Source organism: Hirundo rustica, chromosome 13, assembly GCF_015227805.2.
Source record: "Hirundo rustica isolate bHirRus1 chromosome 13, bHirRus1.pri.v3, whole genome shotgun sequence".
NCBI classification, from domain to species: domain Eukaryota; kingdom Metazoa; phylum Chordata; class Aves; order Passeriformes; family Hirundinidae; genus Hirundo; species Hirundo rustica.
The window spans coordinates 13365303-13386493 of NC_053462.1; the positions used below are offsets into that span (position 1 = coordinate 13365303).

Below are 21191 nucleotides of genomic sequence, written 5' to 3' on the forward strand. Positions count from 1 at the left end.
AGGGCCTTTAAGACAGACTGAGGTCTGATTACAGTTTTGCATAGTGTAAGGGCACATACAAAAATGTGTAATTTAATGGCTCGTTGCTCTCTTCCTACCTGGAATTGTGCAAGAAGGAAAAACTGCCAGAGTCTGGTAGGTTTCAAATCACCTGTTTGTGTTCTACTATGAAATAGTCTACAAAATCTCATGAAATACTAAGCAAGGAAAATGCTTGTCTCCCTCTGAATTGCTTCAAAGTGATCAGCCAGCAATTGAAAAGTGGAGCTGGAATTGCTGGAACAGTCCCTGATATTTGCTTTTTGTAACTCCCTTAAAGTAGGAAGCTTCCATTTCATTACTCTCACTTTCCTGAAGAGAACTAGCTATTTTCTTATGCATTTCTTTATGCCATTTATTTTTTGCTCTGTAAAGCTACCGCTGGTGTACATAGGTCTTGCAACACAGGACCTCTATAAACCAAGAGCTGGTGTAGGAAAATGAGTGTCACCTTCTGCCACTGAGAGATTGAGGCTTGGAAGAAGCAGGTTTTCTTTCCACAAGGACCTTTGTTTCTGGCTCTGCTCTCACCCCCATTCAGCCACAGCAGTCAGGGCTGGCAGAGCGTGTTTGTCCTGTTAACTCAGATGCTGCTCCTGCTCTGACCCAGGTGAAGAGCTGAACACTGATTTAGGCTTCCTCATTTTGCCCGTGTGTCAGCCAGCAGGCCCTTTCCTTTAGCAATATAGCATGAAGCAAGGAAGGATTTGGCTTCTGCCTTGAAAATGCAATTCTTCACCAGGTTGTGATGAGGCCTTGGGGTGGCTTTGAGGTGTCTACTTTATGTTTTCACTGGTGTAGCTCTTGTTTAAGAGAGACAATTTTTATTCTGGCTAGTTTCCACATTCCAATGCCAAACAACACCCACTCTGACAGCATCACTTTCTTTTTTTTTCTGCCAGCCTCTGTCATGTTACTGTTCATATTCTTGTTTTTCTAATCCCAGAGTCCCTTCTTTCATTCATTACTGTCAGAGAGCTTGATCAGGCAGCAACACACCTCCTAAAAAGACCTCAAGGCTTAAACATACCCACAGTCAGGCCATCAGGAAAACTACTGCACCAAATAAAAGAAAACTGTCTTTGGGCATGAGGAGTAGGCTGAGATCTACAGCCATCAATTAAAAAGGTGCACTAATTACCCTGAGCCAGGGAATTTCACATGCAGACACACAGTATCATACATTTGCTAGAGAAAATCTGTGTTCGCACGAGCAGAGCAGGAAAAGCCCCAAATTTTGTGATTGTTTGTAAATTCAGTGAGCACTTTAAATCCTCTTTGGGGTGATTAGAGGTGGCCAGGAGCTGGCAGCTGCCTGGCTCTCAGCAGAGGTGCTGCAAAGCTGGTCCTGCAGCGGCAGCCTTGGGAATGCACAGTCTCTGTTCCTGGTGAGCACCTTCCAGCAAGCAGGAAATGCTCCAGCAGTTAGAAAAGGGGGTAAAAAGGACTACTGGATTTAGAGTAAGAGCTTAGGTTTAGGCTTTGGGTTTTTTGTTTTTGTTTTTAATATGATTTGGTTGGTTGGGTTTTGTGAATTTGTATGGCTTGTTTGGGTTTTTTTTTTCCCCTCATGAAACTTTTAGTTCTTTAATTCTTTTAAAACTCTAGACTTCTGGTCTGCTGGAGGTGGCTGACTAAGGTGATGAGAAAAATGAGGTGAGCAGGTATTATAAGGGTGCCTTTAAAAAAACCCTCTAAACTTTTAAAAATACACTGTGATTGGAATCATGCAAGTCCTACTGAGATCAAGTGGAACATGCATCTGAAGAAATTGCAAGAAGGAGAGGAAGGAATAATAAAATAAAAATTATTTCATATAAGGGAACACATTCCTTAGGGGAAAAATAAAAACACCCCAAAAACCCCCAAAAGCCAAACAGAAAGTCTGAGAGCCACAGAGGAAACACCAAGCAATTTCACAGCAATTCCCTTGGGAGCTGGTTGCTTTCCTGAGACTCTTAATTAATTATACATGCTAGTGAAGAAATATAATGTGGCTTTGAATAAAATAAAACTCAAAATTTAAAATGAAAAAGATAGGGAGAGGGAAGACAAAATGATTTTGTTAATTCAAGTTTGAACTAATTTAACTTTAATCAGAAGCTGACAGGAAAATGGTAAGCTCAGCTGCTTGTCACATTCAGCAGAGATGTCCCCACTGTCTTTAACAGATAAAACATTTCACTACTGACCTCCAGTGGGAGCAGAACATTGCCTTTAATGCTGTTGAGTGCAGTTTCAACAGATCTCAGTACTTATTATAATCTGCTCCATGGTCATCTCTCCATCAGCCTGAGCAAATGAGATTTTTTTGAGTCTAAAAACGTTGGGGTTTTTTTAGGGCAGTAGAAATATCTGGCTTCTATAAGCTGCAGTGACCTCCATGACTCCATGACAAGGCAAGTCAGGGCAAATCTGGGTTAAAGAAAAGACTTTGGGCTCACCAAAACAAAGGTGAAAAATCTTGTCAGTAACAGTAATTTCAAGCGTTATCAGATTTAGGCTTTACAAACCTCAAGTGTTCTGATCCCTTGCCCTGAGTCATGTAGAGAGTTCCCAGAAACCATGTTCATCCTCTCTGTGGCCTCTTCCCCTTCTGTAGACTTTCTAGAATGTAACCCACATCTGGGGTTCATTTATGGAGTTTTATTTGGATTTTTCCAATTAAAAAAAAAAAAAAAAAAAAAAAAAAAATAGAAAAGAAAGCCAGACCCTGGTTACCCTTGACTCCAGTTATCAAAACAAAAATATAACAGCAGCATATCCCAAGAGCCAAAAGGGTTCTCCAAGCAAAATACAAGAGTTGTCATGTGAGCAAACTCTGCCTGTCCACGCAGGCAGATGAGCTCTATGCCTTTTCTTGGGACATGATCCCACTCCTCTGGGCCAGGGTGGGAATTCCTGCCACTGCCAAGCACTCTGAATAGACAAGGCTTCTCAGAGAAGCTCAAATGCCTCCACTGAGCAGAGCTCAGGCAATGAAGTGCCACTCTTTTCCCGAGTAGGACATTTCAAACAACTCGAGGCTTTAAGTGAGAATCAATTGAATGTGAATTTTAACAAGCAGGGAGCTTGGGCCCTGCAGCACACACGATGCAGGCTGCCAGGGAAGGGGATACCCTCTGCACAGTGTTGGTCATACTCCCTGACCACATATTGATGGCCTGGGGAGTGCCCTCAGCAAGGTCTCACTGCAGGGAAAAAAACCCAAAAAAATACCAAATAAATGAGAAATTATCAGAATAGCTATATCTAAATAAATTTAAAAAAAAAAAAAACCACACAAAAACAAACAACAACAACAAAAAACAACCTACAGCAGCTCTCAACATGCTGCTATAGATTCATATGCCAACAGCACAGGACCAGACATCCTAGTTAGATTTACTAATTGTGTTTTAGGTGTCAAAGGCACCATCTCTTCATGGCTTCCAACTCTTCCGATTTATACCAGGGCATTCTATTATCTGCCTTTATACTATCAGACATTTCTTATTTAGAGGTAATAGGTGGGTTGTTTTCTCACACATCAGCTCCATCACAGGCTTTCAGGATTTTCAAGCAAACCTCTCTGAGACTCATCTCAGACTCACAAGGATATTACAGATATCCTTCAAATTCCTCATTAACCTCCTGTTTTCCCTGATGCCTGGAGGAATATGGAAATGACAGGCCATAATTTATGAGTATTTTGTTGATTAGTATTGGCAAATCTCCTCTTTCTTCTTTTTGGATGCACCCCCCATCTGTGCTCTTGTGCTGTACCCAGAAGTTGTGAATTCACTGGGGAGGAAACAGCCCTTCTGTTTCAAGTTTGCACTTTGCCTAACACAGCAGGGCCCCGGTTCACAGCTCCAAGAGCTGCAGATACAACTGCAAACAACAGCAACAGCAAACACCACCCATTTCTGCTCCTGCCCCCTTGAATCTGCACTGAGCACATAGCTGGCATGCTTGTCTAAATCTCATTTTCCAGGAATCCTGGGGGCAAGAGTCACATCTCATCTGCAGAGAAGAGATCCCTCTGCTCCCTGCCCATTCCCCCATGGCAGCAGAGCCCAGCTGCTCCTCACCAGTTGAAGACCAGATGTGCCCCTGGTCTATAGATGCCAGTTGGCAACTATTACGTCTCTGTAAAATAAGGGCACTGAAAAAAGCCAGGTTAAAACAACAGTGATTCTCTGGGACCAGCTAGAAGTAGGGCAGCTGGATATGAACAATCACATAAAGAAGGATGGATTGAAACCACCAATTAACCTCAAGTAGGTCAAAGAGCCACTGCAGGCGAACACATCCCAGTCACAGATGACAGGGGCTGAATTTAAAGCAATGGCCTAAAAGAAGAAATCATTATACCACATGCCTAAACTCCTCTATCAATCTGCCTTCAGAATTAGGTGTTTCAGGCTCTCTGTTTTCATCCAGCCCCATTTCCATGCACAGCACTATGGCTCTTGCTGTGGCAGCGCAGATCTGACGTCAGTTAAATTTCACTTTCAAACACATACAGGGTTACGTGCTGCAGAGTAGAAACCTCACTTCACTTTCATCAATTATTAAGAATGTTGCTACTTTAATTTTCTTCTGATCCTCCAAATAAACTTTTTGTCTGGAGTATTGTTGCTTAGCAAAATTTTGTAATATTTAATGTTCTGTCGTAATAAATATCTCTGAATTTGGATTTTTGCAGGTACATCTCCTGTTCTCCTGACTGGATTTGTGTTGGCAATCATTTCTTCTTACAAAAACACTTCAATCTTCTTGTTTTAGAATGACTTTTCAATCTCCTGTTTATGATTTTCTAATTTATGTGGTATAGCCTGGAGTTGTCTGAGTCTTTGTTACCACCAGTTTTTTAATCAATGATACGCCAATGCTTTCCTCCTTTGTGTTTCACTCAATGGAGCAACATTTAAACTCACACCATGGGTTTTTTCTGCATGTCATTTGTGATCTGCAAATTGCAACAGAAGGATTTTGTTGTACGACCCCACATACCCTCCAGGAGCAGCTCTGCAAACAATGTCTAACTAGAGACATTTTTATTCTCCTGCACAGATTACACTTCTTTAATTTTATAAACAGCAACTCTTCTGCACTTTTCATCATTTCCCATCCACCAGCACAACTTCAAGAGCACATCTACCGCATTTCAGCCAGAGAAACAAAATCCTATAAAATGGGGCAGTTGTACTATACTCAAAAATAATGTCACATCCCATTCTTCCAACACACGAATGAGCCTCGTGTTCACAGTGTTGGTGAGAATGCAGTAAGGGCTGGAACAGAAGTGAACCAAGAGAACAAAGTAGAGTAACCTGTAGAGTTCACAGCTTCACACAGATTTCCTCAAGGCTCTTTCTGCCTCTGCTTCTCATTCTGGCATCCTTCTCCCTAGCTATCCCCAGGAATTTTACCCCTGTCAATAAACATTTTTGTTCTTCTTTGCATTGCCCCATCATATGGCTCTTTCTGAAGAAAGAGGTGGAAGGTTAAAAATGTCTCGTACAGACTCTGATGCAAAAGATCTGTGCTTTGCCTCCTGCAGCTCCAGAGAGGTAAAAAGATTAGGGCAAATCTTGAGGTAGACTGGTCTGTTGGAGAACCAAAAGTGCAGCAGGAATTTACAGCCACTGTGACTCCAGAACCCCACATTTTCAGCACAGGATCAAGATGTGGATAATTGGGCAAGAGGTTCCTGAGGACAGAAGCACTCCTGCAACAGGTGATAAAAGTCAGGGGTAGGCTGTCATTACCTTCTCTTGCTCAAAGAACTCTTTTCAGTTCACCAAAGCAAAATAGCACCAGGACTAACACAGAGACACATTTTGATCATTCTCTTCTGTATTTCTTCCGCTGTCTGACAAACGAGATGTTACTTCAAGTGTATTCTCTACTTATCAGCCTGGGCTCTTGTTTCACTTTGGGTTTGGCAGACACTGTACCTAAGGTGTCAGAGTATGATGGAGTGCCAGCTAATGCTTGAATAAAACAGTTTCTGAATTCTAAAGATGAAATGGAGAGAAAGAAAGATACGTCTTGTAGAGATATATCAAACTTTATTCTCAAAGTGGCACACTTCCTTCTGGGAAACAGCTAGAATCCATTTGAAAAAATCTTCAATCCATGCTGCTCACAAGAGGAAGGAGTTGCTGCTCCATCTTTTCTCTACAGGCATTAGGTCACATATAGGGAAACAAGGGAAATTTATGTCACTTGGTACATTTCCACTGCCTTCTCCCTGCAGAGGGTCCCTTAAACAATCCCCTGTTGATATGTCCAGATCAGGATGGGAAAGTGGCAAGGAAATCTCACAAGGATGTATGAAAAGGAGCTGGACACATTCCTCAAATATGGACTGACCCCTTATCCAGCAGTTTGAACTAATGATGCTTGCAGTTTTTCAGAAGCATATAGTGAGGATTGAGCTGGTCCCTCTACTTGGGATCAGAGTGTTCAAAGACATTTCCAGTAAAACACAGAACTGTGGACATGCTGTCTTTCAAGAATACACAATTTTATGTTGAGCTAAACCTATGTTATTTCCTGGAAACCCACATCACCTCCACCTTGATCTGTGCACAGCTTACAACTTTAGAGATATTTCTTTCCCCTGCTACCGTTTTCTGTGGGAAATCCCATGCCAGTCATGTTGACCACCAGTTAATGTGATTAACTGTACAGACAGCAAGTGACAGATGTTGTATACAAAAAGCAACAGGAGTTTGGCATGGGAACATCTCTTACAAGCTGCAAATACACATGTGATCAGCTCCTGTGAGCAGAAAAGAAATAAAAAATACCCCACTGACCTATAATTTGTTCTACAGTTACCCCAGAAGTTGCATAAAAATAATAAAACACAAAATTAATTAAAAAAATTACATATAATTCTGGGAAATGCACTTCAACCCATTTCTAAGGTTTGCTCTTGCTTTTCAAGCCATAGCAACAGTGGGAGTCTGTGCAGAAGCTTGGATTACACAGAGCCTCTGCACACTGGTGGGCAAAGGACAGCTGATGAGGTAAGAAATGCTGGGACGTTCGTCACAGAGCTCTGCAAGTTGTCACATGGACAGCACACATCTAATCTCCCTGGCTGTGAGTCTGCTCAGGAGACTACCACACCAATATATCAGTTAATGCAAAGGGAGCTTAAAGATACTGGATCAACAACCCAGAGCAGAAACCATGGCACCACTGCAGTCTCAGGGGAAAAAAAAAACCATTCTGACTCCTTAGGGTGAGGTTTTGCTCTCACTTGAGGCTGTGTGAGAGTTTCTTTCAGATCAAATAATGGACTGGCAGTGGAAGATGAAGTTTTGCCTTAGCCTTTGCCAGTGAGACACACAGTGGAGTTATGGGACCCTTATGAGCCATGCTATGCTGGCTGAGCAACACCAGTGTTGTTTGACCTGGATTTTTAGAAAATGAATGTGACCTTTTTTTTTTTTTTTTTTTTTTCCTGTGCCACTTAAGTGAAAAGCCTAATCTCTGATCAGTTTTGAGGAAATTGGATCACAATGGGAGATTGTGTGAAAGGCCATGGAATAGACAAAACCATAAATGAGAACATACACGAAATCTAATAAAAAAAAAATCTTATTCTTGTCCATGTTACTGTTAAATCTTCTGCCTCCTTTTATTTGGTGGAGGGGACAGAAGCCTTCCAAGCTAGAAGCTTCCAATTTACCTTGGTACACTTCTAATTGAAAGGAAAAAAGAGTACAGGCATGGAGAAAGGAAAGGAAAAAAAAAAAAAAAGAAAAACAAAAGACAGGTGCATCCCTCTAGCCTTTTGTTTTCATTTTCATTTTGTTTTCATGGTATTTCACCACTTCTGTGGGTTTTCACTGCATTTAGAAAGTCATTGAAAGATGTTAATGGTCTGGTAGCAAAGCAGCCACTGGGAATGAAGAATGAGCCAGCGACGGAATGAGGGTGTGCAGCTAATGATTTCTTACACGAGCTGATTAAACATTGCACTTCCATCTCTTGCCACCTAATTCCCTCCACTGCTGATTTATGGAAAAAGCCCCACCATCTATGGCTCCTGCAGTTTTATTAGCCAGTAACAATTTAACACCACAAGAGGCTTTCCCAAGCTTCTAATTTTCTTATAATGAAGAAGGAAACGGGATGAATAGAAAGAAAAAACACCCCAACATTGCAGTGCGTTTGCTTAAAGGTGAGGGGAAAGGAAGTGAGGAAAGTTAGTCCAAAAAACCCAACAGAAATATCAAGGAGGGCACCAGGTTCAGCACTTGGGATTCTGTTTATTATGAGAGGATCGTTACTTCACAGAAATCATTATCCTTTTCAAAGCACAGAAGAAGACAAGTTCCTATAAATGGAATTTGTCTGGTACTATTTCAGTAGGTTTAAAAATAGCTCTTCACCTCATTTTCTCTAATACAGCCCTGCCTGCTGCTAGGTCCTTTCCAGTAAAAGATTCATGACATTTCTTGAAAAACTAAGCAGAGAGGATAGGGGGCATTTGCCTTTTTTTTCTTTTTCTTTTTTTCTTTTTAAATGATTTTGACATTCATATTTTTCACCAGAAGGCTCAATTCTAGAAAAAGAAGTGCAAGGGCAGGACACTCTACCTAGCTAGCTGTGCTCCTTGGAAGAGGAGGAGGTGTCGGATATCCTTTGCACAAGAGGCTGTATCATTGTTCATGACTGACTGGGAGAAAAGTTGCAGTCAATCGACACCGTGATCACCCGGCAATTCCAGGCTAGGGGTGAGAATTTTTTACAGTGAGACTCAGAAAAGAAGTCATCATGTGTTTCAACCCTCTGGGAGGAATTATCTGTGCATTAGCAAGGAGTGCACAGCAGTTCAGATGCTATTTACTCCATTTGGCACCTTAAAGCCAGATATTTAATCTAAGCTAGTCAGTTCGGCATCCTGTATTTTAAACAAGAAGCTTAATCCCATCCCAGGCTGGGTCCTCCTGCTGGTCTCAGTGAATCCAGCACTTGGACATGTCAGTGCACTCAGCTGGTAGATGACTCCTCTCCTTCCTTTGTCTGGGTGGGTTTTCTGCTGGCCTGACAAGCTAAAGTGGTTGTGACAGCAAGACAAAATCCAGAGCCAGCAAAGGAGCAGAGTCAGAGATGTGCAGCCAGGAGCGGGCAGCAGTTTAGATGGGAAAGTGTCTAGGTAGGAGTTATAATGTCTCAGGAATGCAGGAAATGACATACTGGATCAAACCCATAGATAGCCTATCTCTGACATCAATCAGACAGGCATTTTAGAGGGAAGTACAAGATCCTGCCTTTAGTAAAAGATTATTTAACCTGCCTTGCTGATTCTTTCCCCTCTAACTCCATCACTGGCGGGCTTGGTTTGCACTAAAAAATAAAAAGGGATTATTTAAGCTCCTTCCTAAATCAGTACAATTTTCATACAAATTATAGAAGTATATGCACAGCCTTAGAATTCTTATGCAAATCTTTCCGGTCGCTACGTAAAAATTTTAAAGATGCCGGCACAAAATTGATAGTGAAAAATTATTCCCCAAAAGTGAAAGATGCTATTGCTACTGCAAAGGAACAGACTTCAATCGAGTTAGTTTGGACACAAGCTCTGTATTGCATCGCTGGTATGATGGACTTCTGACAAGAGCTGATTGCAGGGTTCTCAGGAATTGGTGCAAAATTCGACTGCGGTACCTGAGGAGGGATCAGAGGCACAGCTGGTGGCTGCACTCATTGGTGCCAAGAAGACATAAGGGACAGGCTTTCCCTGGCTTCTCTGAGGGCAAGGCAAATCCCAAGTCCTTCCTTGGCTGCTGAAATCTTGGCTTCCCTCAGCACTGCAAGGAGCACAGAGGCCAAGCCAGCTTTCCCCAGCAACCTCCTGTCCCAAGAAACTGCTGTGCCTAAAGCTGGTCCCAGATTTCCTGACACTCATTTAAAGAGATAGATTTTTGACTCTGTAGCATCTGAAAACCTAAAGCCTTAAGAAACCAATCAACCTTTTTGTTACGTTCCAGTATAACAAAAAATAATCAGCACTCACACACAGGCAAATCTCCAGGATCAAACTGAGTCCCCATTAGATTTGCCCAGAAGCCCAATAACAGTGATGACTGTGCCAGCTTAGGACTTTTTCCCTAAGCCTCCTGGTTTCTTGGAGAAAATCTTTGTATCTGGATTACAGCCAGTACAATGACATCATCTTGGACAGGGCTTTAGCTACCACAGCTATAACAGTGAACCAGATCATCAACAGGAAGAAATCAGGGAATTCCACGAAAACCTATGGAGCTGCATCTATTTAAACCAGACATGAGACCCATAATTTCATAAGATCAATATAGAGCTGTAATTGAAAACTAAGATTCAAGAAGACAAAAGCTCAACTTTTCTTCTGATTTCTCTCTTGAGACTATCTATTTGGGTTTTCAAAAGCAAGAGAAACAAAGCTGGCCGAGCTGCCTCCTCAGTCATGGATGCCAAAGAGTAGTCATCTATACCTACATACATTTTTTAATCCTTCTAACTCTCCACACACACATTTTTTATTTCCTTGGAACAGACACTGACACCAGAGTCCATCATCCTGCAGAAACACTTCCCAGTCTGCTTCCTCTTCCCCAGACAGATATACAGATGATGCAGTTTCCCCTGCCATCGTTTTGGAATGAAAATAATTTGATAAATCAAAGATCTCAAAGGCAATTGTCCATCTCATTCTCCCTGACTTGTGCACTGAGAATATGCTACAGTAGATTGAAATCCAAGAGAGAAAAGAATGGATATGATTGGAGGGGGGAGAATGATTTAAACAAAGGAAAGGACATGGACAGATTTCCCTGGAGATAAAAAACTCACGTTGACCGAAAGATCATCTTGGCATTGAAGGAAAGATGAAAAGTTCTAGAAGGAAGGCAACAAAGAAACTGCTTTGCATGAAGATACTAATTCCATTAGTAATTATGCATCGAAATAAAAGGTGCACAACTGTTCTTCAACAAAAGGCTTGAGCACACAGCTTCAGGGAATCGTGAGTTCAGAGAGACACGTTTCCCTTTGTAATTATACAATGTCAAGCTATGATGTCCCCAAGTCTTAATTGGGGTCTGCAGGCCCTATCATCATCATCATAATAAAAGCAGTTATTTAAGTCGCTGCAAATAACATTCATCAGTGTAAGTCAATCAAAAGTCTTCTCAGCTCTCTATCAGCAGGCTGTGTGCAAAGGTAAAATGAGGAAATACATGATCCACTTGCCTGGATCCAGCCTTGCTCCCATTGAGGCCAGCAGCAGAGCTCTTGTTGACTTCACTTATGGCATAATAGTGCTTATAAGAAAGAAGTATTATTTCCCTGTTGACAGTTCAGTCTTTCGGCAATGCCATAAATATAGGCTTTGTATTCTCTTCTGTGCTTTTTACCCCGTTGCCCAGAAAATGCAATTTTGGGATTTACAGTCTGTACAAGACAGGTGAAACAGTTCTGACACAGAATGGCACAAGCCCACAATTCAGATTATTTACAAGTGACAGGCCAAATGACAAGAGAATGATTTGCACCAGCAAAATTTCACAGGGAAAGCAAGTAAGGAAACTGTACTTTGGCATCTATAATTATGGGAAGGCTTAAGAGAGCCAGTGAAAACTCCAAATTTATAGAATTGCATCAACTAGAACATACAACTACCATGACTTTTTTGCCCCTGGACAAAATGTATTTTATAATAGATGACATGTTTTGTATTAGTAGTACTAAAATCGTATGAAAAATTGAGACAAATACTAGAAGTAATAGAAAATGAAATTAACCTTTTTTTCCTAAAACAAAACAAAACCAACCAACCAACCAAAAAACCAAACAAAACAAAAAAAAAAAAAAAGCAAACCACACCAAAAAACCACAGCAACAAGAAAAAAAGAGACAATTTCAAAAAGGATTTGTGTCAAGAAAATATTACAGGCAGATTCCTGGAAACTTTGATTTCTGAAAAAGATCCATTTTGCTAAAGCTGTGTTTTCTCATGGAAAATGGTTTCAATTAAGTTCTCCTGAACAGCAATATGTCACATCCCATATGCAAGTTACAGCTGAGCAGTAGCGATTCCCGTGTTTGCTTAGATATTTATGGCATCATTTATAGCTACCCCATTATGGTGAGAAATATTTTGATTTCATTCTCTGGATACAGAGTGATGGGGCCTAGACAGCTGACAAATGAGAGCTAGTCTGTGTTCACACCCAGCATCACTCTAGGATGCATTTCAATCACCTGGTTGCGTTGCTTCCTCTGACCTGCTGTACAGGGTTGCCAGTAATCACTAAAACCACAGGGTTAATTTGTAAACCAGGAAGTCTCTCTTGACAAAGATGACAAATATCAATTGTATATTTAAAAAAAAAAAAAAAAAAAAAAAAAAAAAAAAGTAACAGGCTCGATGTAAATTCTGGTCTAGATTTCCAACATGTCCTTGGAAAGTATTTTATCATCATATATCCTTCACATTGTAGAAAAAGAAAGATTGCGCTATTGTTCTCATAAATTGTTCATGGATGTCAGTTTATGGAATATGCAGAGCTGTTTCCCTGTGTACCAGGTGTTGTTGCAACCTAGGGTTATACAGATAAAAGCCTGCAAAATGTCCAGATTACAGATTGTTCCTCGAGTAAGGTTTCCACAAAGCTCTGTGATAATGCCAATTACTGTGGTTTCAGCAAACACCATATTCAGAAGCGGCTGCTGCCCTTCCATCTGTGTGTGCCCTCCAAGGGTATGAAAGGTCTCTGTAGCAGTCAGCAGGTTCCTGCTGGACTGGTGAGTGATGCTCTGACAGTCAGGTTCTCCAGCACAGTCACCCTGCATGGACTGCTTCTCTTACAACCATTACCTGTGGAACAGATCTTTCTTCTCCCCTTTCTCCTCCTTTATCTCAGCCCAGCACTCCATGATCTCTTGGCTCCTGGGAATGCTTCAGACCAAGTCTGCACAGCATGGAGCAAAGCCAGGTGTGGCTGGAGCTGAGCAGGTGCAAACTGTGCACTGTGCTGCTCTATCTTTGGAGGGAAGTTTTAAAAGACTTTGCTGTGGAGACCAGGATTTATTGTTCCCATTTCTACAGACAACAAAACCAAAGCACAAAGTGTGAGAGACAGTACTTTAGGCACTTTATGAAAAATGCAGGAGTTACTGGCTCCCAGCCACTGGATGTGGGGGACATTCAGCCTAGAACAGCCCATTATTTTCACAAACAGTCATTGTTGAGTGGTTTCAGCAGCATTTTCAGAATGGATAAGATTAAAAAAAAAAAGTTTCCAAAGAAGCCCAAATTTCTATTGATTCAACCAAACAACTTCCCCACTCTCCAGCACCCCAAGTTCCCCAGCAAAGTTCTCCATGAATATCAAAGCACTGGAACAAGTTCATGTCAATTTATAGGATGACTAATACTGGATATGCCAACTAGCCAGGGAGACTTCTGTGGCCAGGAGGACACCCACCAGCCAAATTCTGCCTGCCCTCACCAGTGGGAGTGCAATCAGGGCTTCTCTGCTCTATTTCAGCACCCATTTTCATTACACTTTCATACCCTTACTAAGATTTTTACTCCTGCTTCCACATTTGTTTGCAATTGGGTAACACATTCAAATGTTATCAGAGAAGGCAAACAGCACTGTAACTAAGATATTTTCCAGCAAACCATCAGCAATACTGTTGGTATTTGTTCACCAGTAGCCCTGCTGGCTACAGCAGAGTCAGTGTATAACAAAGGTCCAGCAGCATTCTGATTTCTGAGGCTGGTTAATAGGAATCTGATCAAAAGATAAAGAAGATGGTGCTGTCCTAATATGCCTCTTTTATTACCAGATGTCTCCAGCCTCTACTTTTATGAACACTTGTTCAACCATTAACAATAAATTCATCAACATTTCCCTTTGTTTACAGAAACACACAACTCCTCTGGTTCATTTATGCAGGAGAATGTGTCTGACAAAATATGTCAGGAAAAAGAGATCCTGATAAAAACACAGTAAAAAACGAGGGATGAAGGAGAATGAAGATGACAACCTGATGCTTACAGCTGTCTTCTTGCCACCACACAGCAAGGTCGTACTGCTTTTAGATCTGGCACTTGGGTTTTCTTGTCTCTCTCTAGCCTGCATCTACAGTTTGAGATATTTAAGCCAAAGCAGAATGATTAATGTTCTTGTGTTCTACCATAATTTACAGCTTAGTTTTTCTCAAATGGTCCCCTCATTTATTTGTTCTGTGGTCATGACCCTCAACTGCTCATTAGTCAGGAAGGTCACTCAGAAAGGAAATTTTTCTACTGGCTTCCACTATGTATCAGTTCTCAGTTCTCCTACTGCTCAAAGGGAAAGCCAGCCTAAACCTCAGCTACTTGTTTCTGATCACTGCTGGGTAGAGACATGCATAGATAGATAAATAACGGCTTTTTTTAAAATATTATTTTGCAGTAGATCTTAGCAGCCTGAGAAAGCAATGAAGACCACTAAGGTAAATCATGTGCAAACATGCATAGCTTAACTCAAGAGCAACATTCTGCAGGGAAACACTCTTATGTTCTGTGTACACGACTCCCATTTGATGGTACCAACAAGATACTGCCCCTCTTTCACCCTCCAGAAGGTTCCCACCTGATCTCACCTGCACTAACACGACACTGAGGTCAGTGTGGAGCAGCAGGCGTGCTGCAAACATCTGTGCTGTGCTCCTGTCAAGTAATAACACACAGGATCTCTCCTCAAGCTCCCAAAGACATCTTCTGATCTCCATATACCTAGTTCAGTTTTTGGCAAGGGAAAAAAGGCAAAGGTAATCCAGTTTCCATTAAGATTAGCGAATTAATACCTGCAACTCCTTAAGAGCACGATCTCATGGTTTCTTATTAATCAGATAAGTCTGAACCTGAACCTGGATGATGGAACAGTCTCAAAGGAAAACCCAGATGCTGTAAAGATCTAGTAATTAATACAAGATGGTCTTGCTTGTTACTCTGTACTGAACTAGTGCCCAACACATAGCTGTAATTTTGACAACATATAAAATCAAGGTCCTTATAACCCATCCTTTTTTTTTTTTTTTTTTTTTTTCCAAGCACAAAACTTTTAAAATCCAAGATTCTGGACAAATTCCAGTTAAGAAGATTACATTCTGTCTGCAAAAAATACAACCGTTGTTTCTCTCTTTACCTGTTAACAAATTTTATGTAGTTCTTGATGGAGTAGAGCAGTTGCTGTGTTCCACCCCAGAAGCATTGCATTTCAGCAGGGAGTGAGCAATCTCTTTGTATGCTGTGAGAAAAGCCCTCCGGGATTCTTTCAAATGAAAGGAGTTAAATAAATCTCAGTTATTGCTATTATGACTTTCTCCGGCATTTATCCACAGAATAAATGGATAGGTAAGTTGATTTTCAGGCTGTTCTTCATTATTTCCTGAGCAGAACTACCTGAAAGTGGTTCACTATTACTTATACAAAATTTAATTTGGTGACTAATAGACCCAGGCAGCTAAAGCAGGCAGAACTCTATAATCAACATAAGGAGGCTTGTATTTATTAGGTGGTGACTGGTGAATCCCAGGGACACAAAGGTTCTGTGAACTTTCCAAATTGCATACTGGGCTGTTGTAAGGTTCCCTGGGCTTAATTGAATTCACAGAACTTTTCTTCCTCTGTAACACATTCACAGAACTAGATCCGAGTCCTTACTTTGGCTGTTTTGAAATACAGGAAGAAATCCACTGCTGGCTTCTCTCCTACCTGTCTGCCCACTGTCACAGCTTTCCCACAGGGACAAAAGCCTGAAGATATAGCTCATGTGGCCTGGATGTCTTTATGGCCTCTGTTGCTTAGCTACCAGAAAGGTCCTACATGGCTACTGAGCTGGCACAAATATGAGCAGCTTGACACTGCTTCACTTTACACTGGGAACTTGCTGGATTCATTCTTCATCCTGCTGGTGTTTTATTTATATTTTCCTGGGCTTACTCCTCTCCCTGGCTCTCTTACTCAAATGAAAGGCAGTATAAAATGAAAGCACAAATAGCCCAGGTCGGGCTGCAGAAGTTTTGATCTTTGAGATCATTCAGAGGCAAATGAACACAATCGTCCTCTTTAATACTTCAGGAGAGGATCTGAGAGCAGCACAACTCAGGGAAGAATTGTGTTCACACTATTTCTCACACCTCGTCCTAGAAAAGTCTACCATAGGAACATTTAAAACCAGAACAATAAGGATTTTATGTCATGGGATCAGATTTTTGGAGATTCAACACTGGCCTACTACCAGACCACGGATAGTCATCCTCCCAAGGTCTTTCATATCCCCACTATATTCCTTTCACTGATGCAGCAGGACGCAGCTGACTACAATAACAGGGAAATTGGACTCTTCAGGCAAGAAGAAATTTATTCTAACCAAATGGGAAAGGGTGGTAAGAGCAGCTGCTCAGGAGAGATGCTCTCACATCAGGGTACCAGTGGCACAGTCACAAGGTGAATCTCAAGGTGAACCTTTCCACAAGGAAAATAAAGTTGCTAGTAAATGATAATTCATTAAATACATTCCTAATTACTGAAGAAAAATCCTTGCTGACTGATCCTGGGTCTGCAGATACTTGTTCTAGCATCTTTTGGTAATCCAGAGGTCCCAAGCAAGTGCTTGTTAATAATCCATGGACACCCCGCCTGTTGTATTAGATGCTCAGGTTACCTGGCATGGGGATGGATGAAGGTACACAGATGCCTAAAGGGCAGCCCTTGTGTATTCATTATGAACACACTTTGCACCACTGAAATGCCAGAATGATCCTCAAAGGCCTGGTAGCCCCCTGCACTATAAAGGCTCATACAGCCTCATAAATCCACAGAAGCAGTACACACCTACTGCAGCTCTTACTCTGCAGAGCTGCCTGCAGCTCAGTTACTGACTCAGCTCAGGCAGTTACCTATATTGATTAAAGAATCTGTGCAAGTTCACTAATTAATTTTCATAATTAGCAGCTACCCTTTAAAAGTTTAACTTTATGGCTATGCATCTCCCTAAACAGATAACGGGAGGCAGAGGTATCAAGCTTCTATGGAATAGGGGATCTTTTAAAACCTTATCTGGACTAACCAGGTGGAAACAGAGAGTTAAAGACCCATGTAAAACTTCCCCTTAAGTGTGGTGATTAATTATTTGCTGCTTAAAGTTCTTTTGTCATAGAGTCAACCATAATTCTTTGTATAACTAAACTTTTGAAGGGATCTTCCCCTAGGACTGGGAGGCTAGAAGTGCCCAATGCATCCCTCCTCCCTGTAGGATCTAATGTGAAGCTGTTCAGAAGAAATCAGGACTTCTGCTGCCAGGATTAGCTAGAGATCTAGATCCAGACACAAGAGTAAGAGAATGTGGGCCAAAAGAGAAAGAGGAGGGGCCCTTGGCACAGAGATCTACCGTGACTCTGTGGTGGGTGGGCAGCTGACCCCACAGGGATGATGTACACAGAAGGGAGCTTCCTCTGTGTGTACTGAGCCGGGTAGAGGGGAAAAAAAAAAAATCACACAATATGAACTATTAATCTACTGCTCAAAACTGAAATGGAGAAGTCTGTGCATTTAAGGACTAGACACCATCTTCTATCACAGGTACTAAAATGACAACCAGTAGATGGAAGAGGTCATAGTTTAATCAATTCTCCCTCTTTTTGTTTTACATAACTGAGGGTGATAGGCAGCTAATACATTTCACAGCCATGTGATAAATTGCACTGTCACCTGCACTTTGCCTGGCACTCCTTCTTTGTCAAGGCTATTTCCACCATCCCGACTCCCACTCCAACTCCACTGCACTAGAAGTCGCAAGTGTGTCAACTTGTCCTCTGACAAGCAGATTTTTTGCATCAGTCATTCTAGTGCACAAGATCTGGGATGGGGAACCTGTAGGGTTAAACCAGTGAGAACTTTCACGGCCCCAGTCAGAAGCTCTGTGTTACTGCATAAAGAAATGTCTCAACTTTGCCATGTGGCTGAATGTTTCTTCTTGCAAAAGGGACTATGAAGCAGAGCTTACAGTCCTGACATTTTCAAGTGGAAATAAAAATATTTGTGTCTTTTCAGTGGTTATTTTCCCATTTCCAAAATCTTGTCTAAGCCAGATTCTTGGTGGCCAAATCACTCATTTTTACAGGCTACGTGACAAAAGAGCTCCCTGGCACTTGGAAGGATGACTTCCCGCACTCATTCATGTTTTTGCCATGCACAATAAAGCAGCTATCCCAAATGCAGAACTAAAATAACTCCAGATTATTGAGACTCTCCTTTAAGCCCTAACAGCATAAGTTGTAGGGAGCTGCATGGCTGGTGCATTGCCTGTAGCCCATCCATCACTTTCAGGGATGTGGCTCCTTTCTGGCCATTACTCATGGATTGATGGAAACAGAAGACTGTGGTACAAGCAAGCGTTGAAATGGTACATTGCCAGGGCCCTGAAATTCAGATATATCCATACAGAGCGGGGTGCAAACAGGACCAAATTCTCATTCTGCAAAGGGCAATATTCTGCTTATGTACTTGGCCAAATCATTACCTTTGACACTGAAGTAATAAATCTCAACCTCTTCTATAAAATAAAGTTCCCAGGCACTGAATTGAGCTTGGTTCAAATTGCAGATGAGTGCTGCACTATTTTTCTGCTCTCTGGATTCAGCCATCCTGAGTAAATATAGTAGCAGCATGATTGGAAAATTGCCCTCAAAAGTGATAAAATACAGGAATCATCAGATTTTGACATACCCCTGAAAATGGATAGTTGTCCTTTTTCACTTGACAGCCTGGAAGGATTTGAACTTGGAAAAACACTGCAGGAAGGAGAACTTATTCCTGGAAGGGCCAGACTTCACCCCTACTTTTCCACAGCCGTCCTTCTCTGACTCCCTATTTATCTCTTTCCTTCTCTGATGTGATGCTTTCCTTTCTTTCTTTGCCTCTAAGAGGACTCCAAAGGAGGTGTTTTGCATTGCAGCTTTGATCTAGTTAGAAGCCAGGGTACGATGACCTCATCTCACATCAATATGCTCAGAGCGAGAGCAAAATGCAGAGCCAGAGAAGGCCTCCATCAGTGTAGGGCAATGCTGTGCAGGATGAAGGAAAGCAGTGCCTGTGTCTTTGCTTCTGTTTTCACAGTTTTTTAATCTCAGAGCAGCAAATCCCTTCCCCCTTCACCATCAGTGGAAAAATAACAGCAATAAGAAAAAAAAAAAAAAAAAAAAAAAAAAAAAAAAAAAAAAAAAAAAAAAAAAAAAAGCTTTTTACTGTACTTGGATTTTACTTTAGTGAAGTTCCATATGGTGGGAAAAAGAAAACTCTCGGATGGCTGACTAGGAGATGTCAAGTGTTTGCCACTTCAGAGAGGTATTCAGACTATCTTTAACAAATTTTTTCCCTTCACAGTCCTTTCCTAGAAAAATACACCTTTTTAATGCTTCTGGATCTAACTCTTTGCTAAAAGAAAAGACATTACCAGATCTGATGGCAGATGGATGTAGGGGAAATTCCCTTCCCATTAGTCTGCTTCTCCCAATTGCAGGTATCTTTCACCCATGAATATCAGGAAACATTCCTGATCTTCTTTCATCCCAGCCCATTTGCACAGTAGGGGATGTCCCTCCCTGGCATTCCCCAAGAGAGATGCTGAGCCCAGCTATGAACACATAACTGAATCTGTTGCCTAAGATGTGCTGGGTTATTTCAGTGCACTTGCACATGCAAACACTCTATTTGACTAAAATCTGATTTCACTAAATTGGAGAATTGATAATTTTTAGCTAATATAATTTGCATCACTGCTATTGAAGAACCTAAATTGTGCCAAAATCCCCAAATGGGCTATAAAACAAGGGGTTATTATTTTGTTTTGTTTCTTTCCTTTTAAAACATCTGACTTAATGCATGGACATATTCTATAAAGATATAACTAAACTTTATGACAGGTTAAGATAAAGAAAATAATTTTAGGTCATTAAATAGCACTTTCAGAACCTCAGGAAAGGAAGAACATCATAGTTTCATTTGTGACTCAGAAATGGGAACAATACATTAATACACCACTTCTCAGAATATTGGACACAGGCTGTCATCAAGTCCCATCACCATTTGACACTTAAATCCTTCCTTCTGAAACAATTATTTCTATATCCAGAAAAATTACAATGAGCAAGCTTATTTTTGCAACCTTTGCCTCTCTTCCATTTGTGAAAATCTGGAAATAAGACTATGATTTTTCTCCAGTGTTTTGCCATATGCACTGAAGTCATGGACTGTATTTCTATTATGTTGCTGGAAAAGCTCAGATTTCAAACCAACAATGCACACCAGTGCAAACTCTGCATGTCTTTCCACGACTGTTTTATAATCTGTTCTTCCACCTCCCCCTGTCCCAGATTGCCCCTAGCCCCAGGATGCTGGCAGAAAGCAACACAGAAGGAATGCAACTGTGATCAAAACAACCACAAAACCTCACATTTATTGGAGACATTTTGTGTTATTTAGCTGTCCTTTCTCTCATGACACAAAGCCCTGGACACTGGGCAGATAAATACTAGGCATGATGACATTGCCAACATCGAAGTAGTGGAAAAAATATTCTTCGATTGTAGTTCTTTACACCAAAAGCTCCAAGGCATATTCTGTTTCCTTTATGTCATGCAGTACAGAAGAAGGAAAAAGATAATTAGACATTGAATTTTGTTGGAGTTACCACAACACTGTTATATAAGTAAAAGAGTTACTTCACAAAACCAGATAATTCTGCTTAGAGGTTTTTGTTTCCACGTTCTGTCAGTGCAGCAGCCAAGAAGGCAGCCAGTTTGTCCGAGAGATCTCAGGCACTCAGCTGGCGCCAGAGTGCTCATTTGACAAGAGTGGGAGAAAATCCTTTGATTGGACTTTGACATCACTGACGGAGGTTGAATATGACATCCCACAAGCTACTCTTTGCTGCCACTTTTCTGGGCTATAATTGCATTTCAGCGCTGGATTAAAAGGGAAGAAGTCGTCAGTGGAATAACCAGGACTCCAAAGAGTTCAGCACTGTTCTGGCTTTGTCTCAGGCTTATCTGAGGGAGCCAGGTATGATTTTCTAGTCTCATTTTGAAACTAATCTCCTCTTGGG

General features: G+C 41.3%; 1 protein-coding gene across 2 annotated transcripts in view; it reads right to left on the minus strand.

The window, feature by feature from the left end:
- The window catches only part of AGBL1 (AGBL carboxypeptidase 1), a 266584-nt gene that overhangs the window by 43226 nt on the left and 202167 nt on the right, over positions 1–21191 (minus strand). The window contains exon 18 of one of the 2 annotated variants that reach the window (XM_040077473.2): positions 5151–5755. The exons of the other annotated variant lie outside the window; for it this stretch is intronic. Within the exon in view, the coding sequence (XP_039933407.1) occupies positions 5434–5755 (322 nt within the window). The 3' untranslated portion in view covers positions 5151–5433. Of the gene's footprint in view, positions 1–5150; positions 5756–21191 lie in introns of those variants that run through there. 2 annotated transcript variants of the gene reach the window in all.